This window comes from Euphorbia lathyris, chromosome 7 (assembly GCF_963576675.1).
Source record: "Euphorbia lathyris chromosome 7, ddEupLath1.1, whole genome shotgun sequence".
NCBI lineage: Eukaryota > Viridiplantae > Streptophyta > Magnoliopsida > Malpighiales > Euphorbiaceae > Euphorbia > Euphorbia lathyris.
This window is the reverse complement of record NC_088916.1, coordinates 28,824,069-28,844,767: the sequence shown is the minus strand read 5'-3', so window position 1 is coordinate 28,844,767 and position 20,699 is coordinate 28,824,069. Positions and strand designations below refer to the sequence as shown.

At 34.8% G+C, this 20,699-nt stretch overlaps 1 protein-coding gene across 1 annotated transcript; it reads right to left on the bottom strand.

Moving 5' to 3' along the window:
* Positions 1-11,275: 11,275 nt before the first annotated feature.
* On the bottom strand, positions 11,276-20,328 carry LOC136235362 (uncharacterized). The gene is made up of 3 exons (XM_066024999.1): positions 19,818-20,328; positions 12,860-12,940; positions 11,276-11,965 (listed from the first exon to the last, which is right to left on the bottom strand). Exons 1-3 carry the CDS (start codon positions 19,974-19,976, stop codon positions 11,600-11,602), a joined length of 606 nt encoding a protein of 201 aa, XP_065881071.1. The 5' UTR covers positions 19,977-20,328; the 3' UTR covers positions 11,276-11,599.
* Between the last annotated feature and the right edge of the window lie 371 nt (positions 20,329-20,699).

Genomic DNA, 20,699 nt, shown 5'->3' with positions numbered 1-20,699 from the left:
GAAGTTTCGAATGTAAACCCCAAGATTTAGAGTTCCAATTTCGCCAAATTCGTGTAGAATTTACTGAACCCTAAAAGCGTGAAGAGATGAGTTCATCGAATTCATTAAATTCTCAAATTTCATTGGGTCAGTGGCATAAATCAAACTGCTTCTGTGGGATTAGAGCTCCAATCCACCGAGCATCAACAAAGTTAAACAATGGAAGAAGGTTCGTTGGTTGTGCGAAATATCCTAATCGAGCCGTTTGTCGTTATTTTGAGTGGATTGATCCTGGTGATTTAGAAGTTTGTCGTGCTCATGTGGATGAACTCGAAATGGAGTTATGGACCACTTTTGAGGGTAAGAAAAAGCTAGAGATGGAACTGTTGCAGGAGAAGGAAGAAAATGGAAGACTGAGAAATGAACTGTTGCAGTAGAACGAAGAAAATAGAAGATTGAAATCAGAAAATGGGCGTTTAAAGAAGAAATTAATTGTTATTGTGATTGTAGGGATAATGGGGTTGATTGTAATGATGATTGCTAGTATAGATAATGATAGTAGGATAGATGGTAGATTTGGGTTGCCTTAGTGGTAGGCAAACTACACTTTGTAGTTCTCATTGTATTGCCATTTACATGTTTATGTAAATGCTTGTATGAAAAATGAAGCTGGATTGAAATGCAACTTATTGGCTTGTGTTAATTGTGACCCAAGTTCATTGGCTTGTAATTTTGTGCAATTTAATCAGCTTGAAATGCTGGGTTGTTACTTGTACATACACAATATGACTAGAAATGTTACTTGTGCATACACAATATACCTAAAAATGTTAACAAGTTCATGTCACAATATATGTAAATTGCAAAGAACCTTAATTATATTCACATCCTTAATTGTCACAAAGGTATTGCATATATGTCATTGGAAATATACCTATAATGCCAAACAAAAAGTAGTGTATCCATAAATGCCATAAGTTTTGATTACCCTATACACAAAGTAGTGTACCCATAAAGGTCACAATTCACAAAATATACAAAATGGGTAACAAAAAGTAGTGTTCCAATATGCTTATCAAGCTTCATAGTAATCTTCAACATTTCTAGTGAAATGGCCATGCCTCTTGGCTAAATCAGCAAGGTTTGCAGCTCTTCTTGGTCTTTTTGGGACACTTGGCTCTGCTTCATTTAGGTTGGCTCTTTTCCTGGAAGTAGAAATTGTTGGTGCCATGAAATTTATGCCCCTGCCCCTACCCCTACCTCTGCCCCTGCCTCTCACCACTGGTTGGCTTTGTCCTCTTGATGAAGGCTGTGTTGGGGGTGGCTGTGAAGCACTTCCTCTAGTAACACCACCAACATTTGATGGTGGCTGTGTTGGGGGTGGCTGTGAAGCACTTCCAAATACATGTCCTTGCTGCATCATATGACATCAAGAAATAACTAAGTTACACTATTTTTCCAAAAGCAACAAATTTTTCCAACTTACACTATATTGTACAGGGTTGGAAGTGGTTGCATTAGTGACTTTTTTAGGTATGTCTACCTTTCTAGGTGGACTACCCTGCAAAAAGGAAACACGCATTTGCTTCAAACATGAGAAACTTACTTGGCCATCTAATGTTGATTATACAAACAGTTTAAACTTACTTGAACTTGTTTACCACTCCTTTTGTTGGCTAATTTGTGCTGCCTTCTTTTCCATGGGGTTTCACCTGTAATTCTAGACTTGCAACCCCTAGCATTATGCCCAAACCGTTGACACATGCCACACTTAACACCACCTCCTATCCTCGAAACCTTATGAGGGTCCCTTTGCTCATCAGCCCTCCTATTCCTTCTCTTCTTTGGCCTTTCAGGTGGTTTAAGTACAATGCCAGCATGGATGTCAGGTAGTGTTGTCCTTTCCCACTCCTCTTGTGATGGCACGGGCTTGAATACATGTTGATATACTATCAAATACGTTGTCTTCATAAAATAGTCATGCACATATTGCTCTGGTTGTCTCTCTGATAAATGATGGCATCCATTGCATGCTTACAAGGAATACCAGAAATATCCCACATCCTACGTGTGCATGTCTTATCCTTAAGATCAACAGCAACACCTCTTCCATAATTATCAACTTCATACAATTGATCACCTACTCGAGTGCATAAACGGTTTCTACTCTCCACTTTTATCTTCTCAAGCATATTCTGGTAATTTGGGCACACATTTCCATTATAGTTATTCATACCAATGAACTTGGTATATTGTCTCGCCATGAAGGCTTTCCTAATCCATTCCAACATACTAAGTACAGGCAACTCTCTACAAGGAAATATCATCTTGTTAAATGACTCACAGATGTTGTTTTGAACTGCATCACACTTGGTTGGCCATGTGTGAGGATCATGGTCCATCACCCATTGATGAGCCGCAGGGTCAAATGCTTTGAGTTTCTCCATATGATGCAGCCTTCCATAAATGCTCTTTGTATTTAACCCCTTTGAATCTCAGTTTCATGTTCTCGTACATGTGCTTGACACAGAAATGATGTTCCACATCTAGCATTAGCTCCTTCATAGCTTGCACTTGCCCCTATAAAATAAGAACAAACCATCAATAGTTAATTATGAATTAACACTAACAAATTAGTACTAACCATGACTAACCTTTTGTTGATCCGACATGAAGACCCATCCAGTTTCTCTAACCATGCCAAAATCATCTTGCAAAACTTGTAGAAACCATGACCAGGATTCTTTGCACTCAGAGTCAACAACAGCAACATCAATTGGAAATATGTTCTCATTTCCACCCCTTCCAATTGCAGCCAACAACTGTCCCCTCATCATTCCTTTCAAATGACAACCATCAAGGCATATAATTAGTCGTAGGCTAGAGAAGAATCATTGTTTTTGGGCAACCATTCTAACATACATGTGTTGAAACAAAACAATCTCCCTAGGAACTCCTAACCCATGGTCTAGCTCCAGCTCAGTTTTGATTTTGACAACAGTTCCTGGATTAGTGACTTTGAGAGTCTCTACATAATCATATAGCCTCTTATATTGATCCCTAATTTGACCAGCAATAATTTTCCTCCCCTCACTCTTAGTCCTATAGAACTTTCGAGTAGACACCTCATACCCCAAATCTCTCTTAATCGTATTCTTCAGGTATGCAACTTTCAAGTCTTTATCATCCCTCATGTCTTCCAAATATTTTTCACAAAGGTATGAAACCTTGCAAAATTTCTCATTGTATTGCCTAGGACAAGTATGGTTGAGATTACATGTCTTTATTTTGAAAGTTTGAGTGTCTCTAACCATAGATCCTCTAATCTTGAACTCATAACCATCTGCATCACATCTCACATGCACCACTGATGGTCCATTCTTCCTGTATGAAAATGTGTGCCCTCCCAATATGGCCCAAGACCTCAAGGCTTTTCTAAACTCCTTAGCACTCCTAAATGTCATACCTAATGACAAATTTTTAGTCATTGCATTATATTCTACATTAGGTGTTGCTCCCTCATTATCTGAACCTTGCAAGCTCCTTAACTCATCATCTAAGTCAGGAGCAGCCTCATTGAACTCAAATTCTACCTCCCTCCTGTTTGAATGGTGATTGACACCATCATTGTGCATTTCTCTATTATGGACATTACTTGTACCCTCATTTGGAATTTCATTGAACAAATTTGCCTCACTATCTAATGACACATCCTCACTGTCTAAGCTCTCAAACCTTGAAACAACTTCAAACTCACTATCTTCACCATCATCCTCACCATCATTGTCCTCATCACCATCATTGTCTTCATCATTATGACCACTTTCCTCGCCACTATCCTCTTCACCTATATCTGCACCCTATGAAGCACGGACACGGGTGCGGACGCGGGTGAGGACACGGGTGCGGATACGGCAAACGACATTTTAGAAAATATGAGACACGGGTGCGGCGGGGACACGACAAATTTTATATAATTAATTATATATATATTAGATATAAAAATATATAAAAAACATGCTAAATCACAAATTGGAATCGTGATGTTAGGAGAAGAACGAAAGAAGAACCCAGGAGAGAAGAAATTGTTTCTGATTATTCCCAAACAAAAACGAAATCGTGATGTTAGGAGAGAAGACCTAATTCTAATTCGTGCGATAGAGATTATAATTTAGGATTTTTGACAAATTGCATAATTGATCCTTAAATTTTATAAAAAAATTTAAAAAAAACCCTAATTTTTAACTTTTTTTTACCCCAGCCGTGTCCCGCCGTGTCCCCATCCGTGTCCCCCCGTGTCACCGCTGTGTCCGGCCGTGTCCCGCCGTGTCCCCGTCGAGTCTCCGAGTCCCCGAGTCCGGCGAGTCCGACTCGGCGACCCCGGGGAAGAGTCCGTGCTTCATAGTCTGCACCACTAACAAACTCCACATCTTCACCCCTATCTTCTCCCCTATATTCACCTCTATCTTCACCACTAACATCACCCCTATCATTGTTAACAAAACAATCTTCAACTTCTACTTCATCTACTGCATCCCAATCCATACCTATGTCCAACCCTACTGCATCTTCAAATGTGTATCCTCCATCAACACCAACATCCTCTAATACTTCTTCTCTAGTTTCTACTGCTTCATCAAGTGTTTCGTTACCATCCCCACCTACTTCTCCAACTAGCTCTCCTCCTTCCCCCCTACTTCCCCAACTACTTCTTCTCCATCCACAACTGATTCCACAACTAGTTCTCCCCTATCCACACCTAACTCCTGAAATGCTTCTTTTCCATTCACAACTCCTTTATAAACTCTTTCTCCTTCAGCCACAAATACACCCTCAAATGGGTCTACTCCATTCACTACTGCTTTATCAACTACACCTCCATTCACACCTCCTCCAGCCACACCTACATTCACATCCTCAACTGGTTCATCTCCATCCACACCTACTTCCTCAACTAGTTCTACTCCAACCCTATCATCAATTACAGTTAAATCCTCTATCTCCCCTACCATCACCAACTCAAGACCACCAACTCTTGAGCATAGGCTATTATCTGAGTTGGATGCATCAGACTCAGCGGGTGAATGTTCATCACCATCAACCAGATTGATAAAAACAGCATCCCTAATCATTGACCCAGGTTTAGGTAGAGCTTCAAAATAAACATCCCAAGTATCCCATTTGCTATTCACATCTGCCACACTAAGACATGATTTATCATCTACTATCTCCCAATAACTCCATTCACCTCTAAGTCCTATCACATGTATCCATATCCTACACCCACTTGTATACTTTAGCTGCCTATAATATTCCACCTCTAAGTCATCAAATGAGGACCATTTGCCTCCGTGGTGAAATACCAGGGTCACATATCTAGCCATCTGCACCCATTCATTCAACATACTAGCAAAAACAAACAAAACAATAATAAATAGCTATCACATAACTCAAATTATATATCAAACCAACAAAACCAAAAAACAACAGTAATTGATAACTAAAAACAGAGAAATGCATAAAATGACCATTCGATAATATACACGAATCGATTGAACGAAAACACTATTACATGCAATATAACTGTTGCTGATTAATATACCTAACAAAAAAATCACAAATCCGATTATTAATCGTAAAAACACTAAACCCTAACTTACTCAAACAAAACCCGAAACCAAGAACACATGTAACAGAAGAAAAAATCAAAATTTCCATGGATATGGTGCACTTACCTTGGCTGACATGTAACCCCTTGGAAAACCTTGAACTGTGGTTGCCCTACCCACTTCGAACAAGCGATTCCAACTTCTATCTAACTTCGTCGCTCCAGAAAACACACACCTTCAGTATTAGAAACGATGATCGAAGTGGTTTTGAACGAGTTCTTGGTTGGCTGCCACTTCGAATTCCGATTTTGAAAAGCTTTCAATACAACTGAAATATGAAAAGTCACTAAGATAAACGTTATTATAGAAAGATCTGGAGCTTATATAGGTCCCCCAATAATTTCGGACAAATCTACCCTTTGCCACGTCACCAAGTTAAACGGCATTTTCTCCTTTTTTATAATTCTTGTAACGGCGTAAGGCACATTCCTTTTTTTGGTAAAAACAAATCACATGGATTTTTTTTAAATCCGTGAAACCACATGGGTTTTTTTTTTTGGAATTTACCCTATTTTAAAAGGCTAAGAGGTTAAAATTTAAGCATTTTTTCAAGGATCAAAGCTTAAGAAACTTGAAAAGTTAAAGAAGCATAAACTAATTTTTTTGAAAACAAGGTAACAAGTGTGTGGTAATTTAATGCTAAATATTTCAAGATTTTTTGATTTGGTGGTTTTTAAGTGCCACTTCTGAGTTGTGAAAGAGGGAAATGAGTCATAGATATTAAATACGAATAAAATATATCTATGGTCCTTAAATTATAGTGTTACTAACATTATGATCCCTAAATTTCATTTAATGATATAAAGCTCTTCGATTTTACATTATACTAACATTAAAATCTACATGTTAGTATGGTTTACTTATTATTTTTTCTATTTTTTTCTATTTAGGGTGAACTTTCATGATGATGATGATAATGAAAATGATCACGCTTAAGACGCCAAATATGAAAGGGAATTCATGATTAAGAAAAATAGATCATTTTTTTGTATAGCTAGTGAACTTGTAACTATAATTTGTTAGATATCTTTTTGTCATCTCTGAGATTTTTAGGACTATGTGATGATACATTAAATTGGTATAATATAATTAGTTACCGAGGGTTTTTTTTATATGTAAAGAACATATATATTACCTTTAATGGCTAATGTATGTAGTTTGATTGTATTCAAATTTTGTATATATATATATATATATATATAAAATAAGAACAAAGGTGATGTCCAGGATTGTGCCAACTATCGAGGAATCAAATTAATGAGTCACACTATGAAACTTTGGGAGCGAGTGATCGAACAAAGGCTAAGGAGGATGGTGAAGATCTCGGAAAACCAGTTTGACTTGCATCAACTATGGAAGCCATCCATCTAATGAGACAATTAATGGAGCATTATCGAAATAAGAATAAAGACTTGCATATGGTTTTCATTGACTTGGAGAAGGCATATGATAAGGTACCAAGGGAAGTACTTTGGTGGGCCTTAATAAGGAAATGCATTTCGCGGAAATATATTGACATCATAAAGGACATGTATGAGGGAGCGTGCACGAGTATACGTACCAGTGTTGGGAAGACTGAAGAGTTCTCTATTACGATTGGAGTGCATCAAGGTTCTGCACTAAGCCCATTTCTTTTTACCGTCGTTATGGATGAACTAACGAGTTCACTTCAAGATGGTATACCATGGTGCATGTTGTTTGCAGATGATATTGTGTTGGTTGATGAGACTAAAAAAGGCGTGGAGAGGAAGTTGGAACTATGGAGACAAACTTTAGAATCTATAGGCTTTAAGTTGAGCCGAAGTAAGACGGAATATTTGGAGTGTAAGTTTAGCGGCGATAGGAGTAGGGAGGCAGAGACAATCACCCTAGATGGGAGAGTTGTTCAGGCATCAGATTGCTTCCGGTATTTAGGATCTAATATCCAAACGGATGGAGATGTAGATGGAGATGTTGCTCGTAGGATTAAATCTGGGTGGGCAAAGTGGAAGAGTGCTACGGGTTTCCTTTGTGACCCCAGCATGCCTAATAGATTGAAGGGAAAATTCTACCGCATGACAATCAGACCAGCATTGTTATATGGCACAGAGTGTTGGGTAGTGAAACACTGTCACATTCATAAGATGTCGGTGGCGAAGATGCGTATGTTGAGATGGATGTGTGGTCATACGAGAAAGGATCGGGTGAGTAATGAAATAATTAGGACAAAAGTAGGGATTACATCTATTGAGAATAAAATGAGGGAAACTCAACTAAGGTGGTTTGGCCATGTAAGACGAAGAGCGCTTGATGTGCCGGTTAGGAGGACTAAAGAGTGGCAAAGGGATGTAGTGGTGAGGGGTAGGGGAAGACCTAAGCAAACTTGGAGGAGGGTAGGACGGAGTGGAGGGAGAGAATTTGTGTCGTTGACATGACTTGATTTCACAGTTTTATATGATGGTTCATGTTAGCCGATCCTGAATCATTTCGGGACTAAGGCTTTGTTGTTGTTGTTGTATATATATATATAATAAATTTTATTATATATACATTTATTGTTGTAATAAGTTGTTGCTAAAAATTAAATCTATTTGTAAATAAATCAACATTTATAGCAACGATAACAGATAACAGTTGTTTCAAAAATTCAATATTTATGGCAATGACAAGAATTGTTGCGAAAAATAAATATATAGCGCTACAATGTGAGTTGTTGCGAAAACAAAAAGTATATAGCAACATAAAATATTGTTTCGAAAAGTCTAAATATATAGCAACCCACAACTTATTGCGAAATATAAAACATTTATAGCAACGACACATGTATATATTTTTTGCAACAGCGAGATTTCGTTGCGGATACCTTTAGTAACAGAATGTTTCTCTACAACCGAAAGTCGTTGCGAAACATGCATTGTTGTTGCTAAAAATATTTTTGCAACAATCTTCTCCGTTGCCAAAAATCAATTTTCTTGTAGTGGTACATATAAAGCACGACTAGTGGCAAAAAGGTATCGTTAGAAATAATGAATTGACTAGGACAAAACTTCCTCACAGGTATTATGTTTAAATCCATTAGGATTTTACTTGTTAATAATGCTCATTGTAACTACAAGGTATGATAAAATAGTATGAAAACATCTTTTCTAAATGGAAATCTATTGGAGAATGTATACATGATACAACCTGAAGGTTTTATATCAAACTACAAACTGCAAGAATCCATTTATGAACTTAAGCAAACATCTAGAAGTTGGAATAAACATTTTGATGAAACCAAAAAGTATTATATGGATTTAAACAAAACATTGACGAACCTTGTGTATACAACTAGGTTAGTGGGATCGTGATCCTCTTCCTAGTGTTGTATATGAATGACATACTGTCATCTAGCAATTTCTCCATGAAAGACATGGGTGAAGCAACTTATATATTAAAGGGGTTCGGTTAGCTAAACTTAAATTATGGAATGGAAATGAGAATGTATATTATTCTTTTTGTTAGTGTTTGGTTAAACAAATATTAACTTGGGAATGATAATCTCATTCTCCAAATATAAGAGTCATTCATTCCCTTCTCTCTCCAAATCAATCACATTCCATTTTCATTACTATTGATTTATTAAAAGGAAAAAAAACCCAGCATGTACACGTTTTTTACGTGTAAAAATCCCATGATTTTAACCATTTGTGTCTTGTATTTTTTGCTTTTTAAATGGTTATTTTGTTTGTTGAGAAATAGATGATGGTTAACCAATACTATATTCTATTTTATATATATTTCTTTGAAATTATAATACCATTATTTTTATTTACAAGTAATAAAAAATTTTATCAATAAGAAACCATTAATTTTATTTTAAAATACTAGTTCTTTATAGTAATTTTTCTTTGTATTAAAATGTATGTTTTGAGGATGATTTACTATTTTTTATATTTATTAATTGATGTTATAATAATAATTATTTACTAAATTATTTTAAGCAAATATTGTATTTATTTCCATTCCGATCATTAAAAAAACTAAACAATTTCAAAGAGTATTTTATTCTGATTTCAGATTGAACTAAACATGATAAATAAATAATCATTTTAATTCTGATTCCGACGCATTCCGATTCCGATTCTGTTTCCGATGTTCAAACCAAACGCCTCCTAGCTATAGGATCAATAGGCATAGATTGAATAGACTAATTAGACTCACCAAATCAACATACATACATATAAGATGCTAAAAGGTTTAGCATGGATTAATCCAAGAATTACCCATATATCAAATGAGATAAAACTTTCTACAAAACAATCTTTGACGACCGATGTAGAACGAGATAGAGATCGCATGATTTATACTATTATGTACAACCCGAGATGTTGCTTATGCACTAAGCGTGACAAGTAGGAGTGTCAATATGGGTCATGACCCGCTAACACGATCCGCATAACCCACAATTTAAAGGGTTGAGCCTTAATGAGTTTGAGTGATAAACGAGTCAAATGGGTCGACTCACTTAACTCGTTTATGGAACATGTCCCATTGATCTGTGAATTAATTGCAACCCATGTAATTTTAAGCGTACTGGTGGGCCGTGTCGATCCAATCCGAGAACCCATTTAACCCGGCCCATATATTTTATTTTAAGGTTTTTTTTATTTGTGTTTGAGTTTATTTTGATATTTGTTGAATATTATACATTTTAATTAACATTTTATGTTTATTTATTGGATTTTTGTTATAATGGGTTGATGGGTTGACGAGTCATACAACCCATTTAACAGATTTTGATATATAGCAGGTTAATGGGTCAACCGAGTTATATTAATTTTTTAGTCATATTTTTTCTGTTTGCATAAACAAGGTTAACCCGTTTATTAAACGGGTTGTGTCGTGTCAACCCATTTATTAAACGGGTCATGTTAGGTTTGACCTAAACAAGTCACCTGAGTAGGTCGTTTACGACCCACAAACCCATGTTGACACCCCTCAAGTAGATTCCATGGTAATCCCAATAATCCACACTTGATTGTTATCAAGAACATTCTTGAGTGCTTAAGTACTAAGGAGATATTCTCAGTATATGCAGGAGGTGAACCAAGTTCAATAGTACTCGGATGCTAGTATCTATACCAATTACGATGATAGTAAATCTTAATTAGGGTACATATTTATTCTGAATGAGGCGGGTCAACAGGAAGAGTTCCAAGCAAACCAATGTTTTTACAACCAAAACTGAGTACATTGCATCTTTTGGAAAAGCTAAAGAAGTTATATGAATGAAGAAGTTTATAACACAATTTAAAGAGCTGCCCAACATTATAAATCTCATACCATATAATGTGATAACAATTAGTCCATAGTCCATAAAAAAGTTACAAGTGGAAATTACCAGTGTATATTCCAAATCGAATTACGGAAAATTTAAACATCAATTCAATTCATAAATTGTCAAATTAAGAAAAAACGTAAATTGTTCACTATATGATTTATAGTTTCGATTTAGAAAACTAAAGTTAAAAATATCATTATTTATAACCCAAATTTAGCAATGTAATTAAAAAACACTTGTTCTAATTACCACAAATTGATTTATAGACATTCCCCTAATGACTAGTCAAGTAAGACCACTATAATGAATTTAAAAGGAAAGAAAATAACAACAATGATAACATATTTTATAAGTTGCTGAGTCAATTCAAGGACACGCTTTACATGACATTAAAGACCCAACTTAAGCATCAAAAAAGACATTAAAAAAGAAAAAAGAAAACTAATAGGTTATGGTGCTTTCATCTTTATGCCATTTCCTTCCTAGTAGCTATCTTCTTCACGCTTCAAACGGTCATAAGCATCATGCATTTTTCTTGTTCTTGTATCAAGTAATCATTTTCCATTTACCAACACAGTAATGTAATTTCAAAACCTTCCCAATTCTTTTTAACCCAAGCAAGCCATTTACCATCTAAAAACCTCATATATCAAATGTCCATTGAAGAATCATTGGAACTTACAGGATTACTATCCCTGTTCTGCTGCTGAACATAGTTGGGATCGCTACTGGTGCGTGTTCCATTTCCCGTTGGTGGACCACCTGTTGGATAATATCCTCCTCCCTGTGCAATGTGGTAGTTCTGGAGGCTTCGACGGATGGGGCTTGACAAAGCATTCGAGAACACTGAATTCTTGGGTTGTTGATCACAATGCTCAGACCGAGTAATCTGTGCACCAGCTATTGGACCAGATGACCCTGAAGAAGGAAAGTTGGAATTTGTGAACTGAATCTGATGCTGTGACGGAGCTCTAGGGGACATTGGTGGCTCTTCTCCGCTATAATCCAGCTCATTCTGCACACGAAATACCACAGTTTCAAATTCATAACTGCATATAATCACACTTGGAGCCCAAACAAATGAAGCTACAAACTGGGAATGTATTCAGAATCCAAAACAAAGCTCCAATTATTTACCATTAAACCACAGGATCATTTTTCATAAACCAGCCTAATAACGTGAAATTCATGCCTTTTCATGGTACAACATGATGATCAATAGTGCTTTCAATTTTCGCGTTTTCATCAAGTAAGCTGCCAAAATGTTACAGCCTAGTCTTGAAAAAATGAAAAAAATGACCTCTACATGCTTTATCAGATGCTCAACAATAACTCTATCTTACAATTTTACTGAGAGGAATAACCACGCAGTTGGAACAAAATTAATTCAGATGACAATGTCATTCTGAACTCCATAATGAGACATCTCGCCTGCTACTTCTTAAACAACTTACAAATGCAGGCAAAACTTCAAAATTTTATTGGGAGAAGTACAAAATGCCCGATTTGCAAGTAGAGAGGAATGTGGCATTTTTTCTTGCAAAAGAGGCATGTGCTTTACAAAGTTAGCAAAAAAGGAATTTGACTAATGGCGTTAGTTTTTTATGACGTGGTATGTTGATTTTGATGATATGGCATGTTGACACAGCATGTTGGCTTAATGATGTGGCATGTTGATTTGATGACGTGGCAAATGGAGTTAGTCAAATTCTTTTGTTTGCTAATTTTGTAAAACAAATGCCCTTTTTATTTTACATATGGAGTTGGTCAAATTCTTTTCCCAAATTTAGTTTACATATGCAGAAAGTTACATAAGATGATGCAGTTAAAATCAGTTTTGACAGTTTTAAGCGACAAAAATGAGAAAGTAAAACCGTAAAAGACTGAACTGTAAATAAATTAGGCAAACCTGAATGTAATTGACTATATCAACAGTTGTCACTCTGGACCCTCCCTCTTGTTGTCTCCAAATCCACTGATATAGTTTATCCTAAACACAAAAAGACAAGGAAAATCAGCAAATTAGGAGTCTCAGGCCAGATATAAAATATGAAAAATTAGCACTTACAAGAGCCATAAACTTTCATTAGTGGGTTAACACTGCACATGTTAATTTCTAGTTATTTCCTCCATTAAAGTTTTTTTTTTAATTGAATTATGGCTCGGCAAAAGGATATAGATAGGGATACACAAGCTATTGCTTTTCTGTAGAAAAAATATTTCATCGTTATGCTACTAGTCAAGTACTAATTTTCTGTAACAACTAAATTTCTTTTAAAACAGGGGAAACAAATTTAGTTTAGTAAAATACCATAAGGGATTACATTGGCAGAGTTATAACCACGTAAGAGAAGACAATATTGTTGAAGATACTTCTAAATTCTATAAGTTATTCTAACAGAAATCTTAACTTGGTATAATGGGGAAAGACAAAATTCCAGGTGCAGCATTAAGTAAATTTTATAAATTTAATAGTTGAATGTTTTTTTACAAATTTAATGACCACGATAGCTCTTCATTGCTTGATGCAACAAGTAATAATCCTATGAGAAGGGCACAAGAAGAACTAAAGCAAACTTGTTGATTGTCAGATGTATAGTCATTTATAAAGCAAGTGCACTCTATTGCAACAAGTAGTATATTTCGTAAGAACCAGTCGATCCCTCAAGGACTAGTATTTAAGTACCAATTCTACTAAAATCCTTCGTTATCTAAGCAATTGAATAAGTGAAAGGGGTTTTGGACTTAAGAAAATATTAATTGAAATGCTTGAAACTGAATGGAAGTATATGGAAGATAACGGTGAAATTTGATTACTTTATAAGGTTACCCCAAATCTCTTGCATGAAAAAGTAGAGAGAAACCCTTTTAGTTTCAGTTTGCAGCTTTAGTCATTGGATTGAGAGGACTGGTTGTGAGGATAGTTAGGATCCCATGGTCATTAACAAAGTACTGTTTTAATATAAGGTTGGCAGCACTATGGAAACATGGCCATTGTGCATCTTGCATATGAACCATACCATCCATGGACTAATAACTGCATGAAGACAAACAGTAGCCACTTCTAGGCTATGATGCACGGAAACGGAAACGGATACGGGAAACGCGATTTCTAAAAAACATAGGAAACGGAAACGTGGGGGAAACGTGTAAATATTAAAAATATAGGGACATATTTATAAATATTAAAAAATATAATAAATATAAAAATCATCATAAATTATAAATACATAAACTAATTATTGGTAAAATGAAAACAAATTAATGAAAAAACTACCAATTTAATAAAATAAACATGTTACTAATATCAAGTACCAATTAATTAATAAAAACAAATATGTATAAATATCAAAATGTGTAAAATTAAAGTCTTTAGCTAAAGAGTAAAAAAAAGAAATAACACTATTTAAATAATAAACAATATAAAAGGTCCAAGTGCAACCAACCCAAACATTCCAGAAGTCTCTCTCCATCACACCATTCAAGAAGGCACAGAAAAAAAAAAAAAACTGCACAATCCCCACTCGAAGAACAAGAAGAAATCCCAGACCAGACTCAAAGAAAAACAACCCAGACCAGACTAAAAGAAGAAAAAATCGCAAAACTCGGAAGAAGAAGAAAAAATCATGGAGTTACATGCGTTTAAGTATGGAGATCAATTTCAATATGAACCGTTTGAGTTTTGAATGTCTTTCAGATTTTGGAAACACGTATCCAATTTTCTTTAGTTACAGAAACGTGCCCGGAAACGGTTCGTTTCCGTTTCCGGGCGTTTCCATTTCCCACATCTTGTGGAAACGTAGAAACGCTACTTCAACAAAGTTTCCGTGCTTCATAGCTTCTAGGACTTCTATGGTTCTGACAATGAGATACCTCGAGAAAATAGAAAACAGAGCCACACATTTTGTTTTTCTTTTCAATATTTTTCTTGCAAACTGAAATCCGGTGGTTCTAATTTTCTCTCAGGAATTTCATCAAACACTTGGGGTGCAACTGAAGAAGGATTTGAGACTCCTCTAAGTTCTTGAATCGATTGAATCAAGTTTGAGAAGGATTTACAGATTTGGATTTCTGACAGTAAGATTAGGGCAGAAAGATCTTAGGAGAAGAGAAGAACAGAGTGATCAAGATAAATAGAGAGAAGAATTTAGAAGAAAGAAAACAGAGTAATTCTTTTACGGTTTGATATATGTAGCCCTTAGCCCTTAGAGCATATAAGCATTTAATGCAATAAAATATTCTTTTTATTTTTTTTGAAGCTAAAATATTCTTTTTATATTTCCAATATCTATATTTATTATGCATTAAATTTCTAAATACAACAAAACTCATTTAATGTAATCATATATTCTTTTATATTTTCAATATCTAGATTTATTATACATTGGACTTCTAACGTTTTTGGAAAACTGCATATTCACCTATGACCATGAATTTAAACAGACTGTTTCAATGTTATTTGTATTTTGTCGATAAAATAAAGCAGTTATTTGTACTTTGACAGGTTGTATGCAGTTTTTTGTGACTAACTTTTATCTGACAGACTTAAATATTATTATTTGGACATGTTAGTTGTAACTTAGTAACCAAATAAATATTTTAGACATAATTGATGTTTGCAAGGTCTTATGTGATAATTGAATAACGAGTTACATAACAGTGAAACAGTCTTTTTAAATTCATTGTTACGGGTAAATCTACACTCTTCCAAAAACGTTAGAAGTTCAATGTATAATAAATGTATATATTGAAAATATAAAAGAATATATGATTGCATTAAATGAGTTTTGTTGCATTTAGAAATTCAATGCGTAATAAATATAGATATTGAAAATATAAAAAGAATATTTTTATTGCATTAAATGCTTATATGCAGCCCTAAGGGCTGCATATATCAAAACCGATTCTTTTAGATAGGAAAAAAAGGAAAAGGAAAGTATAGCTAGCCTACTAAATTCATGGCCCTTATAATTCTAACTTACCTTAAATCACCCTATTAATTCTAACCTACCTTAAATAAGAATAGAAAATATAGCCTACCTTAAATAAGAATACGAAATATAACAATTCACTCTAAATAGGCGTAATTCTCGTGACATCATGCCTGGAGGCTAGCGCCTTTTGAGCCTAAGGCGCGGCGCTGATCACTATGAATTATACTAAGATTTAAATGAACTACAGCTGGAAAGAACCATACTACATTCTTTATGAGTCCATTTCCTGCACTGGAATAATTACTAAGGGTTCACAACAAGTTTCCATTGTCTCTTATGGGTTCAACCCCTGCTAAAGTCATTCTTACTTCATAATCAAAGGTCCACAGCTTCTCTGTTCTAAAACTATGGTTCAAGTTTCCTCTTCCATCTATCCTCCAGTCTGTAACCAATGTCAAAACTCAAAAGCCAATGTCAAGTAATTGTTGCCTTAGTAATCAACAATTAAATAAAATGAATTGAACAAGTGTTCAATGAGAGTGCCAAACAAAAAAACTTGGACGCATGTTTGCTTATTCCTCTAGCAACTAATCAAGCAAAGCTCCTCTATGAACTTTCTCAGACAACACAAACCTTTAAAGTCTCCCAACAAATTTAATGCTATTATGAGTCTAAAGAACAATCAATTTCCAAAAACCTCCAAAGTAAGAAAGAACTTTAAAAAACAAAAACATATGAAACTCAGTTTCAAGAGAAGAATTTACTACAAGGTCGAGCAACTTCAGTTTCATAAATAAGTTGGTTAAGAATTAGCACTTCACCATTGCAAGGGCTAGAATGACATTAATTCAAACTCCAACGCATGTTTGCTTATTCCTCTAGCAACTAATCTAGCAAAGCTCCTCTATGAACTTTCTCAGACAACACAAACCTTTAAAGTCTCCCAACAAATTTAATGCTATTATGAGTCTAAAGAACAATCAATTTCTAAAAACCTCCAAAGTAGGAAAGAACTTTAAAAAACAAAAACATATAAAACTCAGTTTCAAGAGAAGAATTTACTACAAGGTCGAGCAACTTCAGTTTCATAAATAAGTTGGTTAAGAATTAGCACTTCACTAAATAAGTTGGTTAAGAATTAGCACTTCACCATTGCAAGGGCTAGAATGACATTAATTCAAACTCCAACGCATGTTTGCTTATTCCTCTAGCAACTAATCTAGCAAAGCTCCTCTATGAACTTTCTCAGACAACACAAACCTTTAAAGTCTCCCAACAAATTTAATGCTATTATGAGTCTAAAGAACAATCAATTTCCAAAAACCTCCAAAGTAGGAAAGAACTTTAAAAAACAAAAACATATAAAACTCAGTTTCAAGAGAAGAATTTACTACAAGGTCGAGCAACTTCAGTTTCATAAATAAGTTGGTTAAGAATTAGCACTTCACCATTGCAAGGGCTAGAATGACATTAATTCAAACTCCAACGCATGTTTGCTTATTCCTCTAGCAACTAATCTAGCAAAGCTCCTCTATGAACTTTCTCAGACAACACAAACCTTTAAAGTCTCCCAACAAATTTAATGCTATTATGAGTCTAAAGAACAATCAATTTCCAAAAACCTCCAAAGTAGGAAAGAACTTTAAAAAACAAAAACATATAAAACTCAGTTTCAAGAGAAGAATTTACTACAAGGTCGAGCAACTTCAGTTTCGTAAATAAGTTGGTTAAGAATTAGCACTTCACCATTGCAAGGGCTAGAATGACATTAATTCAAACTCCAACGCATGTTTGCTTATTCCTCTAGCAACTAATCTAGCAAAGCTCCTCTATGAACTTTCTCAGACAACACAAACCTTTAAAGTCTCCCAAAAAATTTAATGCTATTATGAGTCTAAAGAACAATCAATTTCCAAAAACCTCCAAGTAGGAAAGAACTTTAAAAAACAAAAACATATAAAACTCAGTTTCAAGAGAAGAATTTACTACAAGGTCGAGCAACTTCAGTTTCATAAATAAGTTGGTTAAGAATTAGCACTTCACCATTGCAAGGGCTAGAATGACATTAATTCAAACTCCAACGCATGTTTGCTTATTCCTCTAGCAACTAATCTAGCAAAGCTCCTCTATGAACTTTCTCAGACAACACAAACCTTTAAAGTCTCCCAACAAATTTAATGCTATTATGAGTCTAAAGAACAATCAATTTCTAAAAACCTCCAAAGTAGGAAAGAACTTTAAAAAACAAAAACATATAAAACTCAGTTTCAAGAGAAGAATTTACTACAAGGTCGAGCAACTTCAGTTTCATAAATAAGTTGGTTAAGAATTAGCACTTCACCATTGCAAGGGCTAGAATGACATTAATTCAAACTCCAACGCATGTTTGCTTATTCCTCTAGCAACTACTCTAGCAAAGCTCCTCTATGAACTTTCTCAGACAACACAAACCTTTAAAGTCTCCCAACAAATTTAATGCTATTATGAGTCTAAAGAACAATCAATTTCTAAAAACCTCCAAAGTAGGAAAGAACTTTAAAAAACAAAAACATATAAAACTCAGTTTCAAGAGAAGAATTTACTACAAGGTCGAGCAACTTCAGTTTCATAAATAAGTTGGTTAAGAAATAGCACTTCACCATTGCAAGGGCTAGAATGACATTAATTCAAACTCCAACGCATGTTTGCTTATTCCTCTAGCAACTACTCTAGCAAAGCTCCTCTATGAACTTTCTCAAACAACACAAACCTTTAAAGTCTCCCAACAAATTTAATGCTATTATGAGTCTAAAGAACAATCAATTTCCAGAAACCTCCAAAGTAGGAAAGAACTTTAAAAAACAAAAACATATAAAACTCAGTTTCAAGAGAAGAATTTACTACAAGGTCGAGCAACTTCAGTTTCGTAAATAAGTTGGTTAAGAATTAGCACTTCACCATTGCAAGGGCTAGAATGACATTAATTCAAACTCCAACGGATGTTTGCTTAAAAGTCTCCCAACAAATTTAATGCTATTATGAGTCTAAAGAACAATCAATTTCCAAAAACCTCCAAAGTAGGAAAGAACTTTAAAAAACAAAAACATATAAAACTCAGTTTCAAGAGAAGAATTTACTACAAGGTCGAGCAACTTCAGTTTCGTAAATAAGTTGGTTAAGAATTAGCACTTCACCATTGCAAGGGCTAGAATGACATTAATTCAAACTCCAACGCATGTTTGCTTATTCCTCTAGCAACTAATCTAGCAAAGCTCCTCTATGAACTTTCTCAGACAACACAAACCTTTAAAGTCTCCCAACAAATTTAATGCTATTATGAGTCTAAAGAACAATCAATTTCCAAAAACCTCCAAGTAGGAAAGAACTTTAAAAAACAAAAACATATAAAACTCAGTTTCAAGAGAAGAATTTACTACAAGGTCGAGCAACTTCAGTTTCATAAATAAGTTGGTTAAGAATTAGCACTTCACCATTGCAAGGGCTAGAATGACATTAATTCAAACTCCAATCGCTTCTTCAAGTTGTTGGAAATGACTAAAACCAGTGTTTCATCAGTAATGGAATGAATGTAACTTACTAAAATTTCGATTACAAAATATTAACAAGGAAGAGAAGCCCAATTCAGTCAAGCGTAAAAATCACCAGCAAGAACAACAAAAGAAAGAGCAGACCACCATCAATCCCATCTTAATTCATCAAAACACTTTACGAATAGTCAGATAAAACAACCACGAAAGCTTGCGACAGGAAGAGGAAAGAGCAACGTTCATCTAAACTAGAAAAGCATAAAAAATAATAAAAAATTAAGGAAGGGAAAAGAACCTATGTGCTTAATTGTTCAACGCAATACCCTAAAATCAAAAATCAGAACCGGATTCAACAAAAACATCAACTTAAGGAGGAAATAAAAGAGATAAAAGAAAGAATCCTTACAAGGCCGTGGCGTTCACCAGCCTGAAAGGAGAGTTTCTGGTGGTTCATAGACTGGGTATAAAGCTGAGACAGAGAATTAGCAGCGCTACAAAAGGAAGCGTACATGGTCCGATCCACCTCGTCCAGGTTTGTGGCTACAGATTTCCTCTTCTTCCCCATCGCTACCAAACACTTGAATTCCACACTAAAATCTTCCCCGATTTATATCTAAAAAAAATCTGTCCCTTCTTTATCTGTTTATTCAAATATTTAATTTCTTTCCGTAATTGCAAATTAAAATAAAACGGAAATAAAAATAAAATAAAATAAATAAAGAGCACTTTCGGTTTCTGCAGAAAAATGATTAGATTAGATGAGATGAGAGAGGCGAATTGGTTTTTGTGTTTGTGGTTTCTCTACGTTTTTCTTATAACTAGGAAGCCAAGGAAGGAAGGAAGAAAGGAGCCGTACAGTATTTCACGTAGGGTGAGTCACAGTTAATCGATAAACGGTGTCGTGTTGCCATTGAAGGGTTTTTTGTATTTTTTTTTGGGTACTTGTTATTGAAGTTGAAGATTATGAAACACTGTAAATGAAAAGCATTTGGCATGTAAGGCATATGTGCCGCTAAATAAACAGTTCATCCACTTAGATTTTGACACGTATTGTGCGGTGGAGGTTTCACGCCGATTCTTCAAGTTCTACTTCTACGTGTATTTAACTCTACTAATTCAAAAAAAAAATCTACTAATTCAAATTTTGGTAATTAAAAAAAAATATAGTAAAGTATGTAAATAGTTTTTTTTTTTTAGAAGTATCAATTTAGGTTTCATGTATAAAATATACGAATATAGGTTTAATATTTAAATAAGAGTATCAATTTAGGTTTTAATGATGGAACAT